Source organism: Mirounga angustirostris, unplaced genomic scaffold (assembly GCF_029215605.1).
Source record: "Mirounga angustirostris isolate CCGP_5_RB_7025 unplaced genomic scaffold, mMirAng1.0.hap1 SCAF_3, whole genome shotgun sequence".
NCBI classification, from domain to species: Eukaryota; Metazoa; Chordata; class Mammalia; order Carnivora; family Phocidae; genus Mirounga; species Mirounga angustirostris.
The window spans coordinates 50,732,629-50,755,355 of record NW_026991711.1 but is presented as its reverse complement, the minus strand read 5'-3'; the positions used below and the strand labels follow the sequence as shown (position 1 = coordinate 50,755,355).

Here is a 22,727-nt window from a genome sequence, read left to right as displayed (position 1 = left end):
GAGAGGGGCAAAGGGAGAGGGAGAGAGAGAATCTCAAGCAGACTCCCCACTGAGCATGAGCCCAGCGGGGCTCGATCTCACGACCCTGAGATCAGGACCCTGCGATCAGGACCTGAGCCGAAATCAAGAGGCAGGCGCTTAACCGACTGCATCACCCAGGCTGATTCTATTCATTTATGTATTGGACTCCACTTGCTTGCCTCTGAGCACTCTTGACAGGCCAATTTCTGTCACTCCAGTTACCAAAAAGCTAATTTCCCAGCTTATTACTGATGTTGAACTTATTTTTATTTCAGTCGCTTTCCAATTTCACTGGATTCGAGGATGACCACGGTACCTGCCAGTGCTCTGTCATCCTCCCGGACACCACCTTTCCTGTGCAGAGAGTGGAACACTTGGAAGTCACGGCTCACATTCTCTCCCAGAAGTTCGAGAAAGAGCTTTCTAAAGTAAGCATTGCTTTTCTTCCTTTTCCAACCAAATCTTGATAGGAACAAACCACCCCTTTTTATTCAGGATTTGATAAGCAACCTTCGTTGTGTCAAAGCCACCATGCTTGCATCCTGTGGAGATATTAGCATTTGTTTTTACAGTACACCTGTGGAGCTCTTTATAGCAGGAAAAATGAGGGCATGGGAAGAAAATGGGATAGAGATGGTGCATGCCACGGATAAACTCACTTCAATACTGTGTACGTGTGATTGGAAGGAAGCCCTGAGCTTCCCCCTGCTAAACCCAACCCTGCAATTTTTATTTGGTTTTGGTTCTGTTGTTTCTTCTCCTTTTGGTCTTCTTCCTCCTCTTTCTTCCAGCTTTGCCTTGTCTTTCCTCTCCTCTCTCCTCTGTTCTCTCTTCCTTCTCCTTCACTTTTCCTTCCTATTCCTGTTCACCCCCCCTTCCCTTGTCCATCCCTTCTAATCTTTCTCCCTTTCCTTCCTATTTTTTTTTTTTTTATTAATCTTTCCTTACTTTTGGAAAGCCCCACCTCCTTCTTTGCCTCTTCCTTCTCCTCTTCCCCTCTTGGAAGCTTGTCCTCTTCCTGTCTTTCTCCCTCTTTTCCTTTCTCTTCCTCTGATTTTCTTTTTCCAGTTTACTTTCTTCTCTCCCTCCCCCACCTCCCTCCCTCTGTCTCTCCCTCTAACTCTCTCTGTCTCTGTGTGTCTCTCTCTCATTCTCTCTCTTGTGTGTTATCCTCTGTTGTCTCAGCAGGAACATTACATTAGACATGTCTAGCATTAGACCGAAACGGAAGGCTTTGCTGGGAATTTGAATCAATTCTAATAGGTCCTGCCGCCTTGGTAAAGACCCCGCTTCCAACCCCCTGATTCAGGCTTTTCTCCAGCCAGAGGAAGTCATCCCACAAGGTTTGCCTTTCTAGCCCGCTGGAGCAATGTGACCTGGCATTCCAGTTTTGACCCCTTCTCCATTTTTAGCCAAGTTAAAAATCAATTAGAAAGGCTCCTATTTTCTGCACAGGTGAAGTCCAAGCTAGGCTATAATCACATTATGCATTATTTACTACAGCTCCATTAATCTACAAGGAGCTCTGGCTTTCCTACAAGATTCCAAATAAGTTTTCCTGAGAAATTTAAACTTAGCTACCTCAACATCCAGCACAGTTATCCTTTAAGACAAAAATTATGATGAGGCTGAGACCCTGCTTTCAATCTGAATTGGTAGATAAATATTCTATGTTTAAATGAATGTCCAGGAAAATGTGTTTGACTACACTAGGAACCTAGCTTCTTAAGAAATAAAATGTCCTTGAATTAATCAGCAGAAAAGGCACAGCGCTAAATTATAAATTCCAACCATTAATATTCATAGCCTTATTCCAGCATAATCAAGTACAGATAAGAAGTTATGCATGAAAACATAACAAGTGGAGGAAAATCCTAAGTAAAGATCTTTTCAGTTAGAGTCATTTGCTTTGAAATAGTGGAAGCAACTGATTTGCATGCTTTCTTTGCTGGCAGGAGTGTGAAGGGCATTTTGAAACCCCATGCTGTTTTGGGGAAGTGTGCAGCTTGCCAGGGTGGAGAGTGCGGGACATTTCATTCCAATTCTGTAAAGAGGGCAGGTGGCATCTGCCTTGCTAATAATTGGCAGGGAGAAAGTGTGGAGTAGGTGGGAGAACTTTTAGTTCTGAAAGCATGAGTAGCTGTTCCTCAAGAAATCTGCGATTGAGGCCAAAGAAAGGAATTGACCTGCCCGTTGAGATTTGCATCATAAATTCTGCGTGACAGGGCGCCTGGGTGGCTCAGTCGGTTAAGCGACTGCCTTCGGCTCAGGTCATGATCCTGGAGTCCCGGGATCAAGTCTCGCATCGGGCTCCCTGCTCAGTGGGGAGTCTGCTTCTCCCTCTGACCCTCCCCTCTCTCATGCTCTCTGTCTCATTCTCTCTCTCAAATAAATAAAAAAAAAAAAAAAAAAAAAATTCTGCGTGACAGATGATAATAACAACAGCAAGAACAGCTTCCTTTTGTGCTTTTCTAAATGCCTCTGGGTCTGTTCTACTCTCAAGCGACTCTTTAAGGCAGATAGGCCAGTGTTCTTCCCATCTTAGGGATGGAAAAATGGAGGTTCATAAAGGTCAAGAGACATCAATGGACAGGTCATTCCTCTCTTGGCTGAGTGAGCCAGGGCAGGAATTTGGGTCTTCAGAATCATCCCAGTTCCTTTTCTCCCGGCCATGCTGTTATCAGCCTCCAAGAAGAGATGCGGGAAGTCAGGCATGCCTTCAGTCCAGAGTTATCTCTTCAGCTGAGGGCTTTTGAATTTTCAGGTGAATGATTATAGCTGTCCCTAAGTTGTCTTGGAAATCACCGTTTATCTGGAGGCCTGGGGGGGATGCCTGATTGGACAGGCTGCCAGAAGAGGGTTTGGACTGCTTTGCATTGATTCATTATCTGTCAGTACACAGGGAAGACAGGGAGCTGCCTCTGCATAAGATGCTGAAAGCATTTTATACTTTTCTGTTGTTTATGATATGTCCTCTTGTGACCACACTCAAGAGAGGACGACACAAAAGGCAGCTCAGGATTTTCTTTCTGCGGTCTTTGGGGCAAGTTATTTAATAGGACACATTTGCTAATAGATCCTCATGCACGAGAAGGTTGAGGCAGTCGGGGAGACATTCAGGCAACTTCTAAACAAACAACATTGATTAAACAATGTTTTGTGCAGTGAAATATAATAAATTAAAAGGTCAGGTTGAAAAAAAACCCTGAAATCACTGTTTCTCTAATAATTGCAGGCAGTTTATAGACATCCAGTAAGTGAGGCACTTTTTTTTTTTTTAAGATTTTATTATTTTTAAGTAATCTCTATACCCGACGTGGGGCTCGAACTTACAACCCCGAGATCAAAAGTCACATGCTCTACTCACTAAGCCAGCCAGGAGCCCCTAAGTGAGGCACTTAATATGCATTATCTCTAGTCTTTCCAATAATCTTGTAAGCTTGATATCATTACCCCCAGTTTATATGAGGGGACTAAGGCTTAGAGAAATTAAGTGATTTGCCTCCTAAGTACTGAAGGCGGATTTGAGTTTAGGTGGATCCAGCTCCAAAGTATTTCATATGTCTTCACTGTCAATTCAAGCTCAACTAATCTTGTTAAATATATTAAAGTAACAGTTATGTTGCAGAGTACATTTATTTATTTCAAATAATCTGGCCATAATAATGATCACAGGTTTTGAGGCAGAAGCATGAGCCAGATTCTTTAGTCTAATAGCCAGCTGCACTGCACCCCTATCTATTACAAGACTACATTTACTGTGCGGAACAATGACAAGTACCCCACAGTGAACCCCTAAACAAACTTTGATTCTTAGAACCCACCAATGAAGTAGTATGTGCATCACAAACAAACAAACAAAAAAGGAAATTCTGAATGTTAGGTTGGTGGTTGGAAGGCAAGCATAGACGAGTCTTTTAAAGCTCAAACTTGTAGTGATGAGGAGCTTGTGGTAAAGATGTTGACACAGGGAGGTGTCCCCTTAGGGCTACACCCATATTCTTGCTGCACATCTCTGGGCAAGTCAGGCTGTTTCTGCTGATGTTGCACTTCTGGGAGAGCTAGATGTTCTCAGAATTGCCCATTCTCAACACTAGAGAACCGAACAATCTACTTAAGTTGGTAAAGTCCTCAAATTCCCTCCTGCCTTTTTTTTTTCTAGAGAGAGAGTGTGTGCGCATGCACGAGCGGGGAAGTGGGGAGGAAGAGGCAGAAGGAGAGGAGGAGAGAGAATCTCAAGCAGGCTCTCAGGCTCCATGCTCAGCGCAGAGCCCAGCACAGGGGCTCAATCTCACGACCCTGAGGTCATGACCTGAGCCGAAATTAAAAAGGGGACGCTGAACTGACCAAGCCACCCAGGAGCCCCTCCCTCCTGCCTTCTTAGAACTCCATGGAAGATTCTGGTTTTCCTGAACATCACTGAACTTTCCTTTAAATGTCTGCTGAAAGAACCTCAGATTTTCCCCAAATAGATCTTTTTTTTTTTTAAGATTTTTATTTTTTATTTTTGACAGAGAGAGAGAGAGCACAAGCCTGGGAAGCGGCAGGTAGAGGGAGAGGGAGAAGCAGGCTCCCTGCTCAGCAGGGAGCCCGACGCGGGGCTGGATCCCAGGACCCTGGGACCATGACCTGAGCCGAAGGCAGACGCTTAACCATCTGAGCCACCCAGGTGCCCCAACCCCATACAGATCTTTAGAGACCTCATTTTGTAGCAGACTCTAGGCTATGCCTTGGTTTTCAGTGAGAATCTGGGAGAGCCACATTTTATTTAGCAGAGATGACAGTTGGATCACTCATTTCTGTAGAATAACAGCTGCGATGTGCCACCAGCATGTTCCAGGGAAGCAGAGGGTGTTTCATGTGTTCCAAGAGCTGGCAAGGCCAAATGCCAACAAGAATACTCATTTCTCAAACTTCCATTTCTGCAATGGATTGGCACTTTATTATTATTACTATTATTATTATTATTATTATTATTATTTTTACCACAGGCAAGGTTTTACGCTTGATTTTTGTAGAAATTAAAACCTGGCTACCTTATATTTGTGTTTATACTTTTGAGAGGAGGACTCATTAGGTCATTTATATATATTTTTCTAACCTCCTTATCCACCAAAATGTCACCAGCTTTATCAGCCTCCGAGTGATGGCACGGCTGATGGCAGTGAGCATCAGTTGCCTGAGGAGATACACTCCCAGTGCCAAGGGCTGCATTTTCAACTTTCATTAAAATCCTCTTTGCCTGAAGCCCTAGCCCTTGAGGTCTGTGGCCTATGAGTCTGCTCTAATTTGCACAGTGGGGTTAAGTGGAAGGGCTAAAACAACAGAAGTTAGGGCTGCCTTTGGTATTAGGAGGATTATAGGCTAACATCTGGCTCTGAATTCATCCAGGCCCCATGGATCAGCTACTTGACATTAGCACGGTTTGGGGAAAAGTATCACTTATGTTCGAATTTTTAAAAAGAATGTAAAACTAGCAACTTTTAATGAGCAGGTCCTTAAAAAAGCCATGGCATTTCTTTTCGAGATCAGATACAAAAAAGAACCACCAAATGTGTTTATTGAAATATCCATTTGGAAATTCCAATTATACACTAAACCACCAAGGGAATTTTTGCAAGTATTTTAACTTAATGATCGGACATTCAAATATATGCAACAAACGCGTAAAGGTCTAATTGCAATAATCAGTTCTTGGAATAAATGTGGGTGCTCTTAATGAAATGTGCACTTGACAGTTGCATATACACTCACATATTGTGTAATAAAGTTGGGTCTTTATGCCACTTTGTGAAAGGTGGAGGGGCCCAAAACGCAATGCATGTGGCAATCAGAGAAGGAATTCTCCTTAGTGCATTTCTCCCACTTCTAGAAAAGAGTTAGATTTAAAGCAGTGTTTCTAAATGGAGGGAGGGTGGTGGTGGTGGTGATTTTGCCCTCAGGGAACATTAACAATGTCTGGGGCATATTTGGTTGTCACAGCTGAACGGTCTATGGGTGCTTTTGGTATCTAGAGGCCAGGGATGCTGGTAAACATCCTATAATACACAAAAAAGCGCCCCCCCCCCCCCCCGAGAGAATGCTCTAGCTTAAAATATCAATAATGCTGAGGCTGGGAAACCCTGATTTAGACATGGTGTGTGCATTGAGGGCCTGGGTCAACCCAATTTAGTTTGGAGACCTAATATCTTCAAACATTAAAATGGAAATTAAAATATACTTGTGCATGATGACTCTGAAGCAAAATTATTTTTAGTCTAGGCAAGTGCAAAATCCACCCCATGTTTTAGTTTCTTTTTTTAGTTTGCACTTAGATAGATTAAAAAAAACTACTCAAATATATTTTTGATCCATTTCTTTACCAAAAAATAAAAAAAAAAGATTGACAGCAATCAAACAGTTCCCAAGGGCTTGGTCATGGAGGAAGACTGCATGGTATTACTTTGGGAATTGACTTAAGCTTTTTGATTCCCTTTCAGGTGAGGGAGTATGTCCAATTAATCAGTGTGTATGAAAAGAAGCTCTTCAACCTAACCGTCCGAGTAGAGATCATGGAAAAGGATACCATTTCTTACACTGAATTGGACTTTGAGCTGATCAAGATAGAAGTGAAGGAGATGGAGAAACTGATCACACAGCTGAAGGGCAGTGTCGTCGGAAGCACAACAATTGTGGACCAGCTGGAAGTGGAGGTAAGGCATGAGCTCGTTTCTGAGAGCTTTACTAAGAACTTCTCCTCGGCGGGCAGGTGCCAGGACCAGGCTACGGGTCTCTTCCAGCTTCCAATTCTGCACTCTCGTATGGCCGCATGATCACATGGCATGTCCCATGTTCTGCTTTCCGTGGACATCTGTCTTTGACCAGTAAGTTCAGCGCAGTGGGGACATGTTCATTGAGGAGCAGGTGTCTCCGGTGGTCCTGCCCCAGAACCAAGTGGCCTTTGAACATCTCCAGAAAGGAGATGCTATGAGTCTGAACAACTCCATGGCCAGGTTAGATCAAGTGCCTTCTCTGTTCTGGATTTATGCTTGTGGGACTAGAAAGCCACAATTTACCTGATTTTGGACTTGCTAGGTCAGTTTCTCCTTTTGAATGATCATGTGATCCTTGATCCCTCTTGGAACACTTCTCCACATACTGGCAACCCTCTTTAAAGGAGTTTCTTGGGAGTATGTCTTAATGAAACCTTTATCCTCTATGGATAAAGACAATCACATTAATGTTATGGTTGGGTAATTCATATCAACATGAATTTACTAGCACGGTCATGACGTGGGCTGTAGTTGAGAATTCTAGTTACATATGTCAGACTTTAAGTTTTCTCTGGTCCTCACCGTTCATTAGAAACTTAATTATAATACAACATGAGTAAACACAAGTTTATAAGGGAAGGTGATTGGAAATGAACTTTAATGGACCTTTGTGGATGCTTAGACTGAGCCTGTGCTCTATTATTAAATCTGTTAAAATCTTTGCCATTTTCTTCTTGTCACACACATTTGCCTGAGATGTGACAGGCATTCACACTAAACCATAAAATGTATTCTTCCAAGTGAAACCATTCAGAAGAATCTCGGGCATATTCTCTAGCAATGTTTCACTAAGTGACAAATTCAGCCCTGGAATGTTTATGAAAGCAATTGCATGATACTACAAAGTCACTCTGAATTTTTATTTCCTTAGATAAGGAATATGACTGTCCTGGTAGAGAAGCTGGAGACGCTAGACAAAAACAATGTCCTTACCATTCGCCGAGAAATCCTGGCTCTGAAGACCAGGCTAAAGGAATGCGAAGCCTCTAAAGGTGAAAATGTTCCTGTCACCCCACCTCCTCTTGCCCCTGGTAAGCATGCCGTGTTTTCACCACTTGAGCCAGGCCCAGGTAGGAGCTGAGAGCGGGATGGGGAGAGGAAGATGGGATTGTTGCGGCTCTGAGCTTCCTCTTCCGTGCTTTGAAATCTCTCCCTTAGTAGCTCTACTTGCTAGCACGTTCTGGGGCGCATAGAGGAAAAGCACCGACGATGAGTTGACTTAAAACAAGATCCACGCATTACACGTGTCCCCTTTGCATTTGCTAACAAAAAGAACATCTCTGTGGTGATGGAGTTGTTGTCAGGGGGGCTGGGTGAAAGCTTCTGGAATCTGCATGGCATCTGTGCCGTCCTGTGGATTGCAAGGGCTGATTGGCTCCTGTGGCTGATGAGCTGGGTTATGCTTGAATCTTCCTTCCCTCCTCCTCTCTTTCCCTCCCTGCTTCCATCTCTTTGTTTTTCCTTTGTGCTTTCCTTAAATGCACCTGCTGTTTAGCATGTCTTGGGATTGAGGGAGGCATTAATGGATGGCCCCACATGCCCAAGACTTGGGCCTGCCATCCCTCCTGGACGGGAGTTCCTGGAGGGCAGGGATGGCCTCTCACTCTCTAAAGGTCATCCTTGGGGCAAGGTATAGCCTAGAGGGGGGTGCACCATAATACCTCCAGGGATGGAGGCAGTGGAGTGTAGGGGTCAGGAGTATGGCTCTGGGACCCCAAAGGCCTGAGCTTCCCAGCTATGTGGCCACAGCCAAAGATCCGTAATCTCGGCAGTGATAAAGTGGGAGGAGAGTACCTACCTTGCAGGGGTGCCGTGAGGGTTAATGAAACCAGCCTTGGGAAGCACAGAGCTCTATGACTGGCACTTATGCACTGGAATTTGTTATTATTATTAATGAAGATAGCTGAAGTGGACACCTTGCTGGGAACAAAAGCAGTGCTCCTCGGGTGCTTCAGCACACCTCTCCAGGTGAACGAAAGCCCACTGCTCAGCCTCTCAGGTCTCTGGCACAGGGCAGCTCTCTGCGGCTCGTGCGCGTCTCCACCTGAAAAGGGCCTGTGGCTTCTCATCCCATCATACAGCTCTTGATATTCTCATTAACTCCTCTTCCCACAACCTGATTCCTTTTAGGCTGTGTGTTTCTGGATCCTTGTCAGTGTAGCTGGTTTCTTTAAGGCTTTAATTAGATACTGCCATCGTTCTAAGCCTCTTGGTGGTGGTTAGCAGACTCATCCTTCCCTCTTCTTTGTTGGCAATCTGTCATAGTATGACATACAGAGGTAGTTCAGGACAAAGGCCGTGCCTCGTCCTTCATTACAAGCTAAGGTTAAATTTGGTCTGGGATCAGTGGTGTCAGTGTGCGTTGAAAACGTGAGCTCATTCTGCTGGGCCACGCAGGGCTCCATGAGGATGGGGGTCAAAGCAGTGACAAACCCTGATAACACCTGAGCAAGGCTTGCTTCATTCCTTCCCTCGCTCCCTCCCTCTCTTCCTTCCTTCCTCTCTTCCTTCCTTCCTTTCTTCTTTCTTTCTTTCTTTCTTTCTTTCTTTCTTTCTTTCTTTCTTTCTTTCTTTCTTTCTTTCTTTCTTTCTTTCTTTCTTCACAGCAGATTTTCCTCATGGAATAGATATTTCAAGCACAGTTTTCTCTGCATTTCTTAGAGCAAGGACATTGTAGAACTGGAGGGGACACTCAGAGCCATCTGGCTCAGGTCCATCGTGTCTCAGGAGGAGGGGACTTAGGCGGTGAGGATGCTGCTTTTCCTGAGGCCACACAGGTAGTTAATGGCAGAGCTGAAGCTGACGTGCAGGGCCCCTTACTCTGTGGGTATCGCAGGACCTAGAGTGTCCGGTGGCAGTAACTCAAGGATGGCAGTGGGAGACAAAGTACACTGCTTGGTATATCTAAGGAGGAAAACAAATGAGTCTGTTGGATTATTTTTGTTAGAATTCCTTTTCTAGAACTTTCCCCTAGGTCCTCACACTTAGTCTTTTGTAAGCCATCTCAGCCCAGCTGTGTTGTTTAAGCAAATTGGACCCAGATTTCCTCTCACTTTCCCACAACCTTGGCTGTACCTGGATCCCAGCCAAGCCACTTGGCCCTCCTCCAGCTTTGTTCATATTATATTTATGATGTTTATATTAAACTGACTTTTTGTCATGTTTTTAAATCAATTTCCTTTTACTTGCTCTCTTTCTGTTTGATTGGTTGATAATGCAGAATTGGAAACTCCCCAGACACCACAAAGTTGTGAGCCTGTGGAGACTTTAATTAAAGTTACTCACTATTATGCGACCTTAAAATCTGGCCTGTCTGCTTTCACTGCAGAGAGGCACAGAACAAAAGGCTGTATGCAAGTCTCAGCTCTAAAGCAATTTTGTGTTCGCTGGGCCCCTCCCTTGCAGTTGCAATGTGCTACCCCTGTGGTCAGCTTGATCTTCAAACCAGCACATGTAGCTAGGGTTCAATAAAACATGCTTTATATTTGGTTTATGCTGAAAATGGCATCCTTTTCTGCTTCATTTCGTAGAACTTTCTAATCTAAAATAATTGGCTTTCTGCTCATTAACTTGTTTTTTTCCTGCAAACAACTGACTCTGTCTGATCTCCCCTGAATCTAAATGATGGAAGATAGGCAAAATGTACGCACTCGCTCAGGGGTGGATCGCCGTTGTGCTTGGCAATGATGCCGTGTTCTGTGCTGACGCATAGTAGGTGCTCAGGAAATGGTTGGTGGAGGATATGGGATGACCTGCCCAAATCCCAAGCCTTAGGAAAAGCAGAGTGTTGGGTAGTATGTATCCAATAATTCAGAGTCAATTTGGTCTTCATCATTTTGTGATTAGACCAGGTTGATTGCCTAATTCTCACAAGTGAATTGTATTCTCCTCTTTGCTCAAAGTTCAGTTGTCCAGGTAGGAGATTGCACTCATAGATCCCAGATTAAGTTTCCTCTGCATATAGACTTTGACTTAAGAAAAATGCTGCTAACCATGAGACTTTCTTTTTTTTTGTAGTAAAAATTTTAATCAGATAAACTAAAATATCTTTATGGGTTATAATTCTGGAGTTTGGCACCTAGCTTCTAACTTTTTTTACCCATCCTTCAAAATTGGGCAATACAAATTTGAATTCCCGTTTGTTGATGCAAATTAAAAACTCTCTACCACATCACACGCACAAATACAACCATGAAACTTGAAAAAAGCCAAGTCAGGGTATGTTAAAGTCTTACCTTATGGTTTCCCAGGGTATTTTCAGAATACCATGGCAACATCTAATGAATTGCGTGGTGAAGAGATTGCCAACCAAGGATACCCTTGTGTGGAGGGTTCCTTGCATTATGTTCTGTGGAGTGGATACTAGGCTTTTTGAAAAACTCAGATATGTAGCAGAATAGAGGGCTAGGGTTTTATAAATAAGGTAAGCCGGGTTTGGGAGATTTGATCAGTCTTTCCTTCCCTTATTCCACGATCCTGATTTGGTACCACTGCATGGCTGGTCCTGTTCTGGGAACCAGGGTTACCAGGATGGCTCCAGGAACCTCCAGAAACCACTCTGTAGGAAGGGAGACAGGCAGGTGAACCTTCAATTCCAACATGATGTGATTATAACGCTGTTAGTTACCATTTATTGAATTACTGTACATGCCTTCTCTCTCTTCTTAACAGTGCTACAGAGTAGGTATTAGGAGTTTTTTGTTTGTTTGTTTGTTTGTTTATTTTAACATAAGGAAGGTGAAGCTCAGAAGGTTACACAGCCAGTAAGTACTGGAGTCAGGATTTGACTTGGAATCTATCTGCCAATATTTTCACTGTACCAGGCTGCCTTCCATAGATGCTCTGATAGAGAGGTGCACCTGTGATTCCCAGAGGGACAAAAAAGGTCCAACAACTCACCAACCTGATTAACACCAGGCTATCTTGGCTTCCTTGCTTGTGGGGTAGCTGAAAGGGTGCTTTTATTCTTGTTTCTGTGGCATGTTCTTTTCTACCAGAAATTGCAAAATGATTCATTGGTCTCTTACATTCTTGGATGATGGTTGGGCATGGGTGGTTGTCAGGGTAAACTTGTGATGGCTGAGGAAGGGAATGGAGTACCCCTAAGACCTTGAAATGAAGGAAGGGGTGGGGAAAGGGTATGAGATAAGGGGGGGTGGGAGAAAGCTTGGTACAGATGGGGTGAGGGGGGTGGGGGCTCTGGCGGGGCTGGATGAGCAGTGGGCACCCAGCTGGCTGTCAGTTTCAGTGTTGTTTCCAGGATAGTTTGCCACCAGGAGTCGAGGAAGCCCGCCATGGCCTTTTCTCCGGTCTGTCATTGCTGTAGCCACATCTGTGTTATTGCCAGTAATGCTCAGTTCTCTTCTCTTTTTCCACCTCCTTTGACCATAGCCAGGGCCCTAAAAATGGCCCAAAGGACATCGAGGAGAAGAGGGGTATGACAAAAAGGACAGGAGAGTGTTTAGGAACGGTTGGGAAGTGACAAACAGAGACTGGTTTCAACAGTTTTGGTATTTGTACCAGGTGTAATTTTTAATTTCCTGGTCCGCATGGAAAATGATGAGCCATTATTATTATTATTAATGATAGTACAAGTAGTCATATTTAAGAGGAGTTTATTTTGGTTCCTTTATATCTAAGGATTTCCACATCCAACACAGAACAGTTTATGATCTTTAACACCTTGATAATGCTTGGATACGTGTATGCATCATAACTTTCCCTTAAGTATTTTTTTTTAAAAATATTTTATTTATTTGACAGAGAGAGAACAGAGAGAGGGAACACAAGCAGGGGGAGTGGGAGAGGGAGAAGCAGGCTCTCCGTGGAGCAGGGAGCCCGATGCGGGGCTCGATCCCAGGACCCTGGGATCATGACCTGAGCCGAAGGCAGATGCCTAATGACTGAGCCATCCAGGCGCCCCTCCCTTAAGTATTTTGTTGCTGTTGGTTTGGGATATTTTCTTTCCAGAAAAGCAAGATTCAATTAAGCAAACAATTCCTAAGACTTCCTACCTGCCAGAAAAATGTGACTTTCTTTCATTTCCTCAGAGTGAAATGTAGTTAAATAAATAAGTTCTTGGGAAGATGTTTTAACTAGAAAATCCAGTTTGTAGCATTCGAAAACTCAAACAGTTTTTGTTATCATTAAACTGAACACACCACTAACTTTATTTTAATAATTCATGCATTGTTTCATAAACAAAAGCCAACAAGCATTCATCTGAGAGATCACTTTTCGGAGAAGAAATAATAATTTATAATTTTATTTATTATTTCTTTGTTGGAGAGCAGTCTCTTGGCTGAACACACGTTGCTTTTTTATTTATGAAATGGTGCATGCATTATTAAAATAAACCTGCGACTGTGTTCTGCTTAATGATATGCAAAATTATTTGAGGTTGGGTACAGAATGGTTTCATTTCTCTACCTGTTGTATGGTTGGCTGGCTTTCCCACCAACTGCGGATTTATGAGAGCATTTAAGGAGCACGTATGTAATTCTGGAACCAAAAAGCCCCAGCAGATTGGAAAAATAAAAGCAGGGTTTCTAGTAATGGTTTCACCTCTGAGCAGTCCTTGAATAAGGAGGGGAGAAGGGGGGGACATTTAGCAAGGAGAGGAATGGGTCTTTCCATCTTGGTCAGAGGCACAGACTTACAGGCAAAGCTTTGCTTCCCCTTAACCAGCCTCCCTCCTGCCCCCCACCACCACCCTATGATAAATCAGGTAATTCTTTGGAGCTCTGCTTTTGGCTCCAGCTCACATCATGTGCTTTCCATGGCTCCCTGATTCCCTCCAAGCATTCAAAGCCAGATCGAGTGATTCAGGTTCTGTTCCTCCTTCCCTCACCTGCTCTGCTCCAGGCAGTCGGATGAGGGAAAATGACCTCAAATGTACTTGAAGTTGAATTTTCTTTGTCATCCAAGAAACAATGTTACCCGTTTGTAAAGGTTATTTATTAAGATCCCAGAAAATGTGTGTTCAACTCTGGATAGTTATTATAAAAATCCTGGAGGAATTTTATTTTATTTTTGTAGCTCATAAATGGTTTGGGTTGGCAGGCATTTCAGAGTGCAGTGTGAAGGGCCAGTTGTCCAGTCTGGGTCGTTCACTGGTGTTACAGGGAAGGTGGATTCAGTGGACCAGTGAGTCTGGTCCCACTTGATTGTACACATCGTAATGGCAGTGTCCGATTGGGAAAGGTGAAGTACTTGTCTGGCATTCTATGGCCCAGTAGAAATTGTGGTATGAACAGCGAGACCTACCTTATTACTCTATAGCAAGATGGTCACCGAGTGTTCTAGGTCATGGGCTATGCTTTGGGCACAGAGCAGGCAATATTGCCCTAAAATAACTTCCATGCCTTCTCAAGGCTAAAATCCCACCATGATAGGACCATCTTTTTGTATCTTTAAAATCCCATATTTAAAACTTGCTCTTCTGAGATTGGCTTGGGGCAGCATTGGTACCTGGTGTGGATATGCACTTGGGGTTCCAGGGAGGGAGGAGCAGAAAGGTGAAGGGTGTGGACACTTGCCCAGGACAGTCTTCTCCTTCATCACAATTGTCCCTGATCCTGGGGAATAAAAGGCTTTATGGGAAAAAGAGAGGGTCTGGGATGACCTTGCTTTCTTGATTTCTCTGTCAGAAAAATGAAATTAAAAAAAAATTTGCAAAATGCTTTCTGGTAGAAGAAAATCTATCAAATCCACCAAGTCCTCCTCTCCTCTTTCTGGGCCCTCAAACCTTTTTAGTGTGGCTCTTGGCAGCCTAAGCATCCCCATTTCCAGAATGAAAGCCCACTCATGGAAACAGAAGGTTGTTTTCTCTAGAGCCCACAGCAGGTTTGCATTGAGACTGACACCGAGAAGGTTTTGGCTCTTCTCCGTCAGAACCACTGTCGTCACTGAACCTTGACAAGACAAATCTTTATGGATTCCTTTGGTTCTTAGGGTATTAAACCATTTGTGTCTTGTCGTTCATTTTTCTCTAAGAATGCCCTTTTATGTTCTTGTTTGTACAGGGAGCTGTGGCCATGGCGGTGTGGTGAATATCAGCAAGCCGGCTGTAGTTCAGCTCAACTGGAGAGGGTTTGCCTATAAGTATGGTGCCTGGGGTCGGGATTACTCTCCCCAGCATCCAGAAGGGGGGCTGTATTGGGTGGCACCTTTGAATAGAGATGGGAGAATTCTGGAATATTACAGACTCCACAGTACACTGGATGATTTGCTATTGTACAGAAATGCCCGAGATCATCAGATTGCCTATGGCCAAGGCGGTGGTACAGCAGTTTATAACAACTACATGTATGTCAACTGGTACGACACCGGGAGCATTGCCAAAATTAACCTGAGTAACAACAGGGCTGAAGTGACTAAAACTCTCCCTAATGCTGCCTATAATAACCGCTTTTCATATGCTAATGTTGGTTGGCAAGATATTGACTTGGCTGTGGATGAGAATGGATTGTGGGTGATTTATTCAACTGAAGCCAACACTGGTAACATGGTGATTAGTAAACTCAACGACACCACACTCGTGGTGTTAAACACTTGGTACACCAAGCAGTATAAACCATCTGTTTCCAATGCCTTCATGGTGTGTGGGGTTCTGTATGCCACTCGCACTCTGAACACCAAAGAAGAAGAGATTTTCTACTACTATGACACAAACTCAGGGAAAGAGGGCAGACTAGACATCACAATGCAGAAGATGCAGGAAGGAGTGCAGAGCATTAACTATCACCCTTTTGAGCAGAAACTTTTTGTCTATAATGATGGTTACCTTCTGAATTATGATCTGACCTTTAACCAGGAACCCAAGTAAACGTGTGAGGGTGAGAGAGACAGAGAATGTTCTTTGAAAAAAATGGTCTTTTCTACTTCTTTAGCTATCTGCAGGGGGATTTGGAAGTGTGTTTGCTTAGTAGTGATATTTAGGAGCATAGTTCTATCACGCTGGAGACTTGGGATATTTGCCCTGATTTGATGAGTTCTTTTGGAAGATGTCTGCCTCCAGAGATGTATTTCCCTACTGGAAAGAAGGTCCTTCCAGGGTGGATGGGATTGTGGAGGTCTAGGGGCATTATGGGTCCCCAGAAGGAGTCAGTGGTCCAGGCAGCATCTGGAAATTAAGGAACTTGAAGAGAACTCTGCATGGTTTTTGGGGATCCTTTGTACCAACGTGTCTCAGTGACCAGTTCTCCCCCATGTAGCCAGACTAATTCATCCATACTTGAAAGAAACCTGGGCTCAATTAGGCAGATTAATACCCAGAGCTCCTCGAGGGATCAAATCTCCATCGTTGTTTTTCTTACTAGCACCTGGAACAATGTTTTATATGTAGCAGATTAGTAGACTTAGCATGCTTTATTATATCTGTAAAATGCTCTGAGTTTTCTAAAGAAAGGCTCTTTTATGCATTAAATTGTACCACTGTAAATCGGTCCCAAATGGGCCTACAGGTGAGGCACTTGATTTTTCTTTGCTCCCTCTGTCCACCTATATAAGAGTCAGTAAACCCTCCTGCCTCATGACTTCATTCCAAAGGCAGCTCAGAAGATTAGAACCAGACTTACCAACGATTTCCACCACCCCCATTCTCTGCTCTCCCTGTTTCCTACCTCCTGCTTTTATGAAAAGTAACTGTTTTTTTTTTTTTTTTTATGGCATGGATATAAGAAAAACAAAATCACATGTTTTGTTTCTTCATGAAATTTCACTTCCAGGACTCTAAGACCATAGGAAGATCAGATGGCAGATAAAATAATAGCATATGTGGTTATATGATAAAGCCCTTGGAGCGTATGTGACACTTGTATTAATTCATAGCAGTTGTTTCATGCAATTTTTGTCTTTAAGCCTGAAAGCTGTGAGAAAATGAAGTTTTTTGAGGAAGAAATATTTTAAAAACCACTGATAGTATCTAGCAAATCAGTGCAGTTTGAGAACCTTCCAGATGTCTGTGCTTCTGTGCTTTTGGATGGCGTTATCATCTGGTCTTGGTCTCTTTCCCTTTGATGTTCATGAGTCCCAGTCTATAGGATTGGCTCCCTCAATGCTATAATTGTCCCCTTTTAATAAATGATTAAAGTGGGTTTTGATAAAAATGTTGTCCTTTGTGTGTTTTTAAACTCTTTTATTTTTATTATAAAAAAGCCTCTAATAGGGTGGTCCCCACCTTGCTATGAGGTACAGAGTGTGGCTACCTCCCAAACAGCAATACCCAGGAGATCGTACACCTTACAGCAAAGAGCATCAGGGGCTTTTAAAGGAATCCAAAGTCAGGGCTGGCTCTTTAGTTTTCATTTCCCTTTAAAATCCATTCTTTCTGGCAGCTTTTTTTTTTTTTTTTTTGGTATGAGACTGCACTCTTTCGGGATATGACCTTCTGTACTTATTAATTTGCATGAATCTGGTTATTTCCAATGTTAGACTATATTTGTGTGGTTTATGTTCCTTTTCCAACTGAGCTGTTAACATAAGAAGCCTCCAGATCTTCCCCAAACAGAAGGTCTTGTACAGAAAGCAAAGGGACTAACCGGCCACACTGGGGAGAGAGATACCTTTACCAAAGAGAATGTGTAGGGGGACAGGTGACCTAGAGCTGGTAGGATAGATAGACTAGGCTAGTGTAGTTAGTCTTACCGAAATGCTCATTTTTAATGCATGCCACACTTTTTGAGGCAGGCGGTAGCTACAATATTTAGTATTTTCAGCAGTATTATTCTGTATTTTTCAGGCTGAGTAGAGACAGGTATGGCCTTCAAAATGCAACAAGATACGAAGATAAAGATGGGTAAGTCAGGTGAGATACAAGTTAAAAACAGTGATGTTATATTAATCTGGCTCTGGGCAGTTTTCCAGATGAATATTTCTATCACATCCATAGTCTGACATCTGAAGATCTGAGAAAGAAGGTAGGAAGCCAAGGTAACCCTAACAAGCAGCTTCTTATCTCAATGGCTACAGAAGCATTTGCCTGAAAGTTCCCTTCAGAACCCACTGGACATGGCCTATCAACCTGCAGTGGCTGCTTGCAGGATATCTCCCTACTGGGAAGGTGGAACAACTAACTGAGGGATTCAGCTACACAGTGGAAATGTTAGCTCAGGATTCATCAGCTAGTGCCCTTTGGGGGAAAAAAATTGTGTATATATATCTAAATCAGCTCTTTTTTTTTTTTTTTACTGTACCATATTTATCAAATCAGCTTTATTGGGATGCCTGGGTGGCTCAGTTGTTAAGCATCTGCCTTCGGCTCAGGTCATGATCCCAGGGTCCTGCAGGGCTCTTTGCTCAGTGTGGGGCCTGCTTCTCCCTGCCCTTGTGCTCTCCCTCTCCATATCTCTCTCTCTGACAAATAAATAAAAATCTTAAAAAAAATAAATCAGCTTTATTGAGATGTAATTTACATGAGATAAAATCTGGCAATTTTAGGTGTACACTTACATGACTTTTGGCAAACACATAGAGTTGTATAAAGGCTACCACAATTAGGTTGTAGAATATTTCCATCATCCCCCCAAAGTGCTCTCGTGCCTTTCTGTGGTCAAATCCTACCCTCCTCTCCTAGCCCCTGCCAACCACTGATCCGTTTTCTACCTCCACAGAATCATACAATACGTAGCCTTTTGAGTCTGGCTTCTTCAGGTTTCCCCTTGAAAAAGAGAACTTGTGGACTCAAATTACCCTAGCTGGTAACTGAGCATTAACAGGTGCTCTCAGGGTTCCCTCCATTTTTATTATTTTGGGGGAGGTGGAGAGGGAGAGGTGTGGAGAGCTGAGGTGACCTCCTGCTCTGTAAGGATTCCCTCCTGGCCTGGAATTGCCATGGGAGGGGCCTAGCTCTGGGTGTCAATCAAGCCTACCAACCTGGCAGCACTGGCCAAACCTGAAACTTCCCTTGTCTCCAGCCTTATTCAATGTCTCTTCTCCAGTCTCTAGCCCTGAGCCATAAGCATCTCTACCCAGATGAGTCCTGATACTAAAGATGCACAGTGGGTAAGAGTGTAGGATTTGGGGTCAAGCAAAACCGGATTTGACTCTTGGTTCTGCTGCTGACAAGTGGTATGGCTTTGGGCAGCTTCCTTAATTTTTCTGAGACTCGATGTCATTCTCTGTATAATAAAACCGCCTACCTCCCGGTCTTGTTGGGTGAATTAAATGATACTAAATATAGAAAGTGTTTAGTACAGTTTTTGGCACATGCGCTGCCCTCAACAAAGAGCTATTATCCTGGTTTCTCATTTTGAGACTTCAGTTTAGAGTGGTCACTGGGTTGACAAGATATAAAGCTAATTGGGATCAAAGTTTACATCTTCTCCTCTATAAGACTTGTCGCGAGTAGCAACTCTTTAAGCAGGTGCCATTTTGTCATGAAAGAGTTCCGAAGGCAAGAGCACTCCCTCTTTGTCCTCAACTCCAAGGCGGGCCCTCAGAGCTGATGTTTATTATGTTCTGACACCAAAACCACCAAAACACAGACTGAGAGGAGCAGCAGAGACTGAGACTCCTTTCCCTTTCTTTGGAGCCACTGAAAACCTAAATGAAGACTGGCTTCCATCAAGGATGGGACCAAAATAGATGCAGGGGATCTTCTACTTGCTTTTCTGTAGTCAACAAGAACATCAATCTTCTCAGAGCAGGGATGGGTATTTATTTTGTACTCTACTTTTAGTACAGAGTATTTCTCTCTCAGAGTTTGTTTACACTGCCAGCCTGAAGAACGTGTTTTCCCTCTCTTCTTGATTCGTGAACCACTGAAAGGGCAATGGCAGGGGATGGACAAACGGTGATCATGTGGCTGCCTTCAGGATGACGTAGGGAGGTTCTGGGCCTGAGCCCTCAATTATCTCAAACAGATGTAACACCATGAAGGATGATTAGCCTCCCCTGCTCCAGAAAGTTCCGAAACAACAAAAAGGTGAACTGTGACACACCAGAAAATAAAAGGCAGGCCTGTTTCTAAGGCACGACGCTCCCAGCCAGTGGAACAGACCAGCTGGCCTGGCTCATCGATGAGAGATGCTATTTGAGTTGTCAGTTCAGTTGCCAGGCCTCACATCTGTAGCTTGGGATGCGCCCACTTATCTCTGAGATCTGCATCTGCTCCTGGAGCTCATTCAAAGGGAACAGCTCTTGGAACCAAGGTCCATTGTGGAGAAAAATGGCCTTTCATCTGTCCAGTGGGGAGGCTTCTCCCTGGGTGCCACCTCTGGACATGCTGGAACCTGGAAGGCTGGTTTCCCAGGCCCCCAGCCCCTCTATGGAATCTGAAAGAAAAACTTATGGTGTGTTTGGGGGCTTCTCTGTGGTTTTCCTGGAGCTCAGTGTGTGTGGCCGGTGCAGGAGGACAAGGATGGAATGATGGGCAGGGACCAGGGTTTATATGACATCAAAGGAATTTCATTCCTGAAGCTCCACCCAGCAACTTTAAAATGACTCCAGATTTCTCTTTTTGGGTAGATTCTGCCAGCTCACGTACGTGTTCTTTTTGGTTGTGGCCTATGTTTTTATGCATTATTAGTGATTTACTTTTTCACCTTGGGAGCTATTATCAGTCAGTTCAGTGCAGGGACAGAAACAATGTCTTTTAACTGGGGTGCTACTAACTGCCATATTAGATAAACATCCCAGCCTCGGTGACTTAGCACAACAGGTGTTTTTTCTCCCTACCTTCAGTGACCACTGCTTTCAACCATCTTGTCCTCAGTCATTGTGTCTATAACCCCTTCCTCATCTCTAACACCTTTCTGTGCACCACCGTGATGGCCAAGAGCTTCTCTTCCAAACGGTGATGCAGAGACGCTGGTTCGTTCTATTCCATCCTGTGGCTCCACCATCTCCACATGTAGCCCTTCAAGGTCATTGTGCTCGTCTGTGTCAGACAGGTAGAAGGGAGAAGAGCATGGAGGCTTTGAGGTGTTGGCTGTTTAGCTCAGATCTGAAAGTGGTGCCCACCTGTGATGGATTGTGATGGGTCACAATCCATGAACATAGGGTCACTCCCAACCCTAAGGGAGGCTAGGAGACATCTAGCTTGGTTGGGTACACAGGAGAAAAGAAAATGGGTTGATGAACAGCCAGCCAGCCTGTTTGCCACTCTAGGTATTGCAAGAAGAAAAGGATTTAATATAGAGAATGAAGTGCTTACAAAACCCCTGGAAAGGCTGGAGGCGTGGGTCCTGGAGGCTGCCATTTAGCCTTTGGCTATGAGGTCACACCTCCGTCAACAACACAGAAATCAAACTGCATCTGCCATTACCACTGGTGTCATCTTTACGACCCTCCAAACTGGTACCAGCCATGGGAATGTGGAGTCCATCTGCTGCCAACTCTCACCTCTGCTGGAGCCCACTTACCCTCTAGCACACTTGCCAAGTCTTCCACCTTCTGGAGCTCGCGTAAGTGGATTTTGTTCACTGGACCTAAATAAACCCAGAAACGTAGCTCTACAGGAGACTGGGAGATGCAGTTTCAATCTTCCTTTTCCCCTGGGATACAGGGAAGATGATAGGAGCTGGAAATGGATACCCTTGCCGAGAGACCGTCTGTGGAACAGCGACCTCATTCGGTGGCTACTGCATCGAGGCTCTTGGAAGCGGATGGGGAAACAGCCATTGGAGCGAATGGGGCGCGAGCCCAGAGGAGGTACGACCAGCTGCACACGGACCAGTCACTAGGGTTGTTACACCTCTGGTAGGTAGTTCCACAGCGGCACGGCTAATGGTGCTTTAAATGGCCATTAGTAGACTCTGGGTGCTGCGCACCGCATTGAGACGACCCCGGAAGCTCCCGGGGCTGCTCGGCTGTCCTTCGGCTGCACACCGGCTGGCCGAGCGCTGTTCTGCAGGGCTGTCTTCATTGTCTGCAGGGAGAGGAAGTTCATTTCTAACGGGAGAGAGGAGATTCTGGAGTGGGGCATCTCGGGGGTGAGCCTTCTCAGAGGTGCTCCTCCCCTGGGTCCTCTCCTGCGTGGAAGCCAGCCTGACACGTCGTGCATTCGCAGCGTTTGGCTCCCATTAACCCCGAATTGACGAAACTTAGAGCCAGTTAATCCTAAGGATTCAATATTCCTCAGTGCCAGGTTATTCCCTTTAAACCCTTTGAAAGTGAAGCAAGGAGGGGGGGTGGGGGGTGTTTTTTCTTCTGAAAAAAACCCTGCCTGGCGAGGAGGCGGAGTAGGCTTCCCCTCTATCTTTTGTAGGATTCCAAGGTCCCGGGCAGCTGAGAGCCACTCCCTGGCCTTAGGGATTTGTTCCCAGTTGTAATGCAAATATCTCCGACCAGGAGAATTTATTCAGAAGGGTTCGTTTTTTTAACTTGTTGCCTGAGAATTTTGAACAGCGGAGAGCTTAGAGGCTTTGAGGTGGGACCATGCACAGAAGAGGGATGTCTCTGACAGTTTAGTTTGCAGGGAGAGACAAAGGCAGGGAAGGCCACTCTGCTTACTTTTGCAGCCTGCACCGCCCTTGAAAACCAGCACCACCACCACCACCACCTCTGAATAGGCTGCAGGCTGCACAGGAAAGAGACATCCGTGATCTAGACCCTGTCTGCAGAGACTTTCATTCCGCCCATACATCTTGGTTTTGCTTGGACCGGTCCCGTGTGTGCTTATTGTCCTGGTGCAATTACTCATAGTGGGTCCCCCTCCGCTCTCAGAAGGTTCCAGTTCGAGCTACCCATGACATAGGCCCTCTCGCTGTAGGCATATCATAGGACGATGCCCAGTGTTTCATTTCTTGTGTTGAATCTCTTCATTTTCTTTCTTGTTTTGGCGAAGCAGCAAGGAGACACAGGATTCTGGATGTGGTCTGAAGGTTGGGTTTTGGAGCTGAGGGCCAAGAAAGAATTCTTGAGACGTCTTCGGTGCAGAAAGGTGGTTTTATT

General features: G+C 44.4%; 1 protein-coding gene across 1 annotated transcript in view; it reads left to right on the top strand.

Annotated features, from left to right (window-relative positions):
• The window catches only part of OLFM4 (olfactomedin 4), a 73,363-nt gene extending 56,438 nt beyond the window's left edge, over positions 1-16,925 (top strand). Inside the window, exons 2-5 of the mRNA XM_064585769.1 lie at positions 297-449; positions 6,501-6,713; positions 7,705-7,864; positions 14,858-16,925. Coding sequence (XP_064441839.1) covers positions 6,573-6,713; positions 7,705-7,864; positions 14,858-15,660 — 1,104 coding nt within the window. The 5' untranslated portion in view covers positions 297-449; positions 6,501-6,572 and the 3' untranslated portion in view covers positions 15,661-16,925. The remainder of the gene's footprint in view (positions 1-296; positions 450-6,500; positions 6,714-7,704; positions 7,865-14,857) is intronic.
• The last annotated feature ends 5,802 nt before the right edge of the window (positions 16,926-22,727 follow it).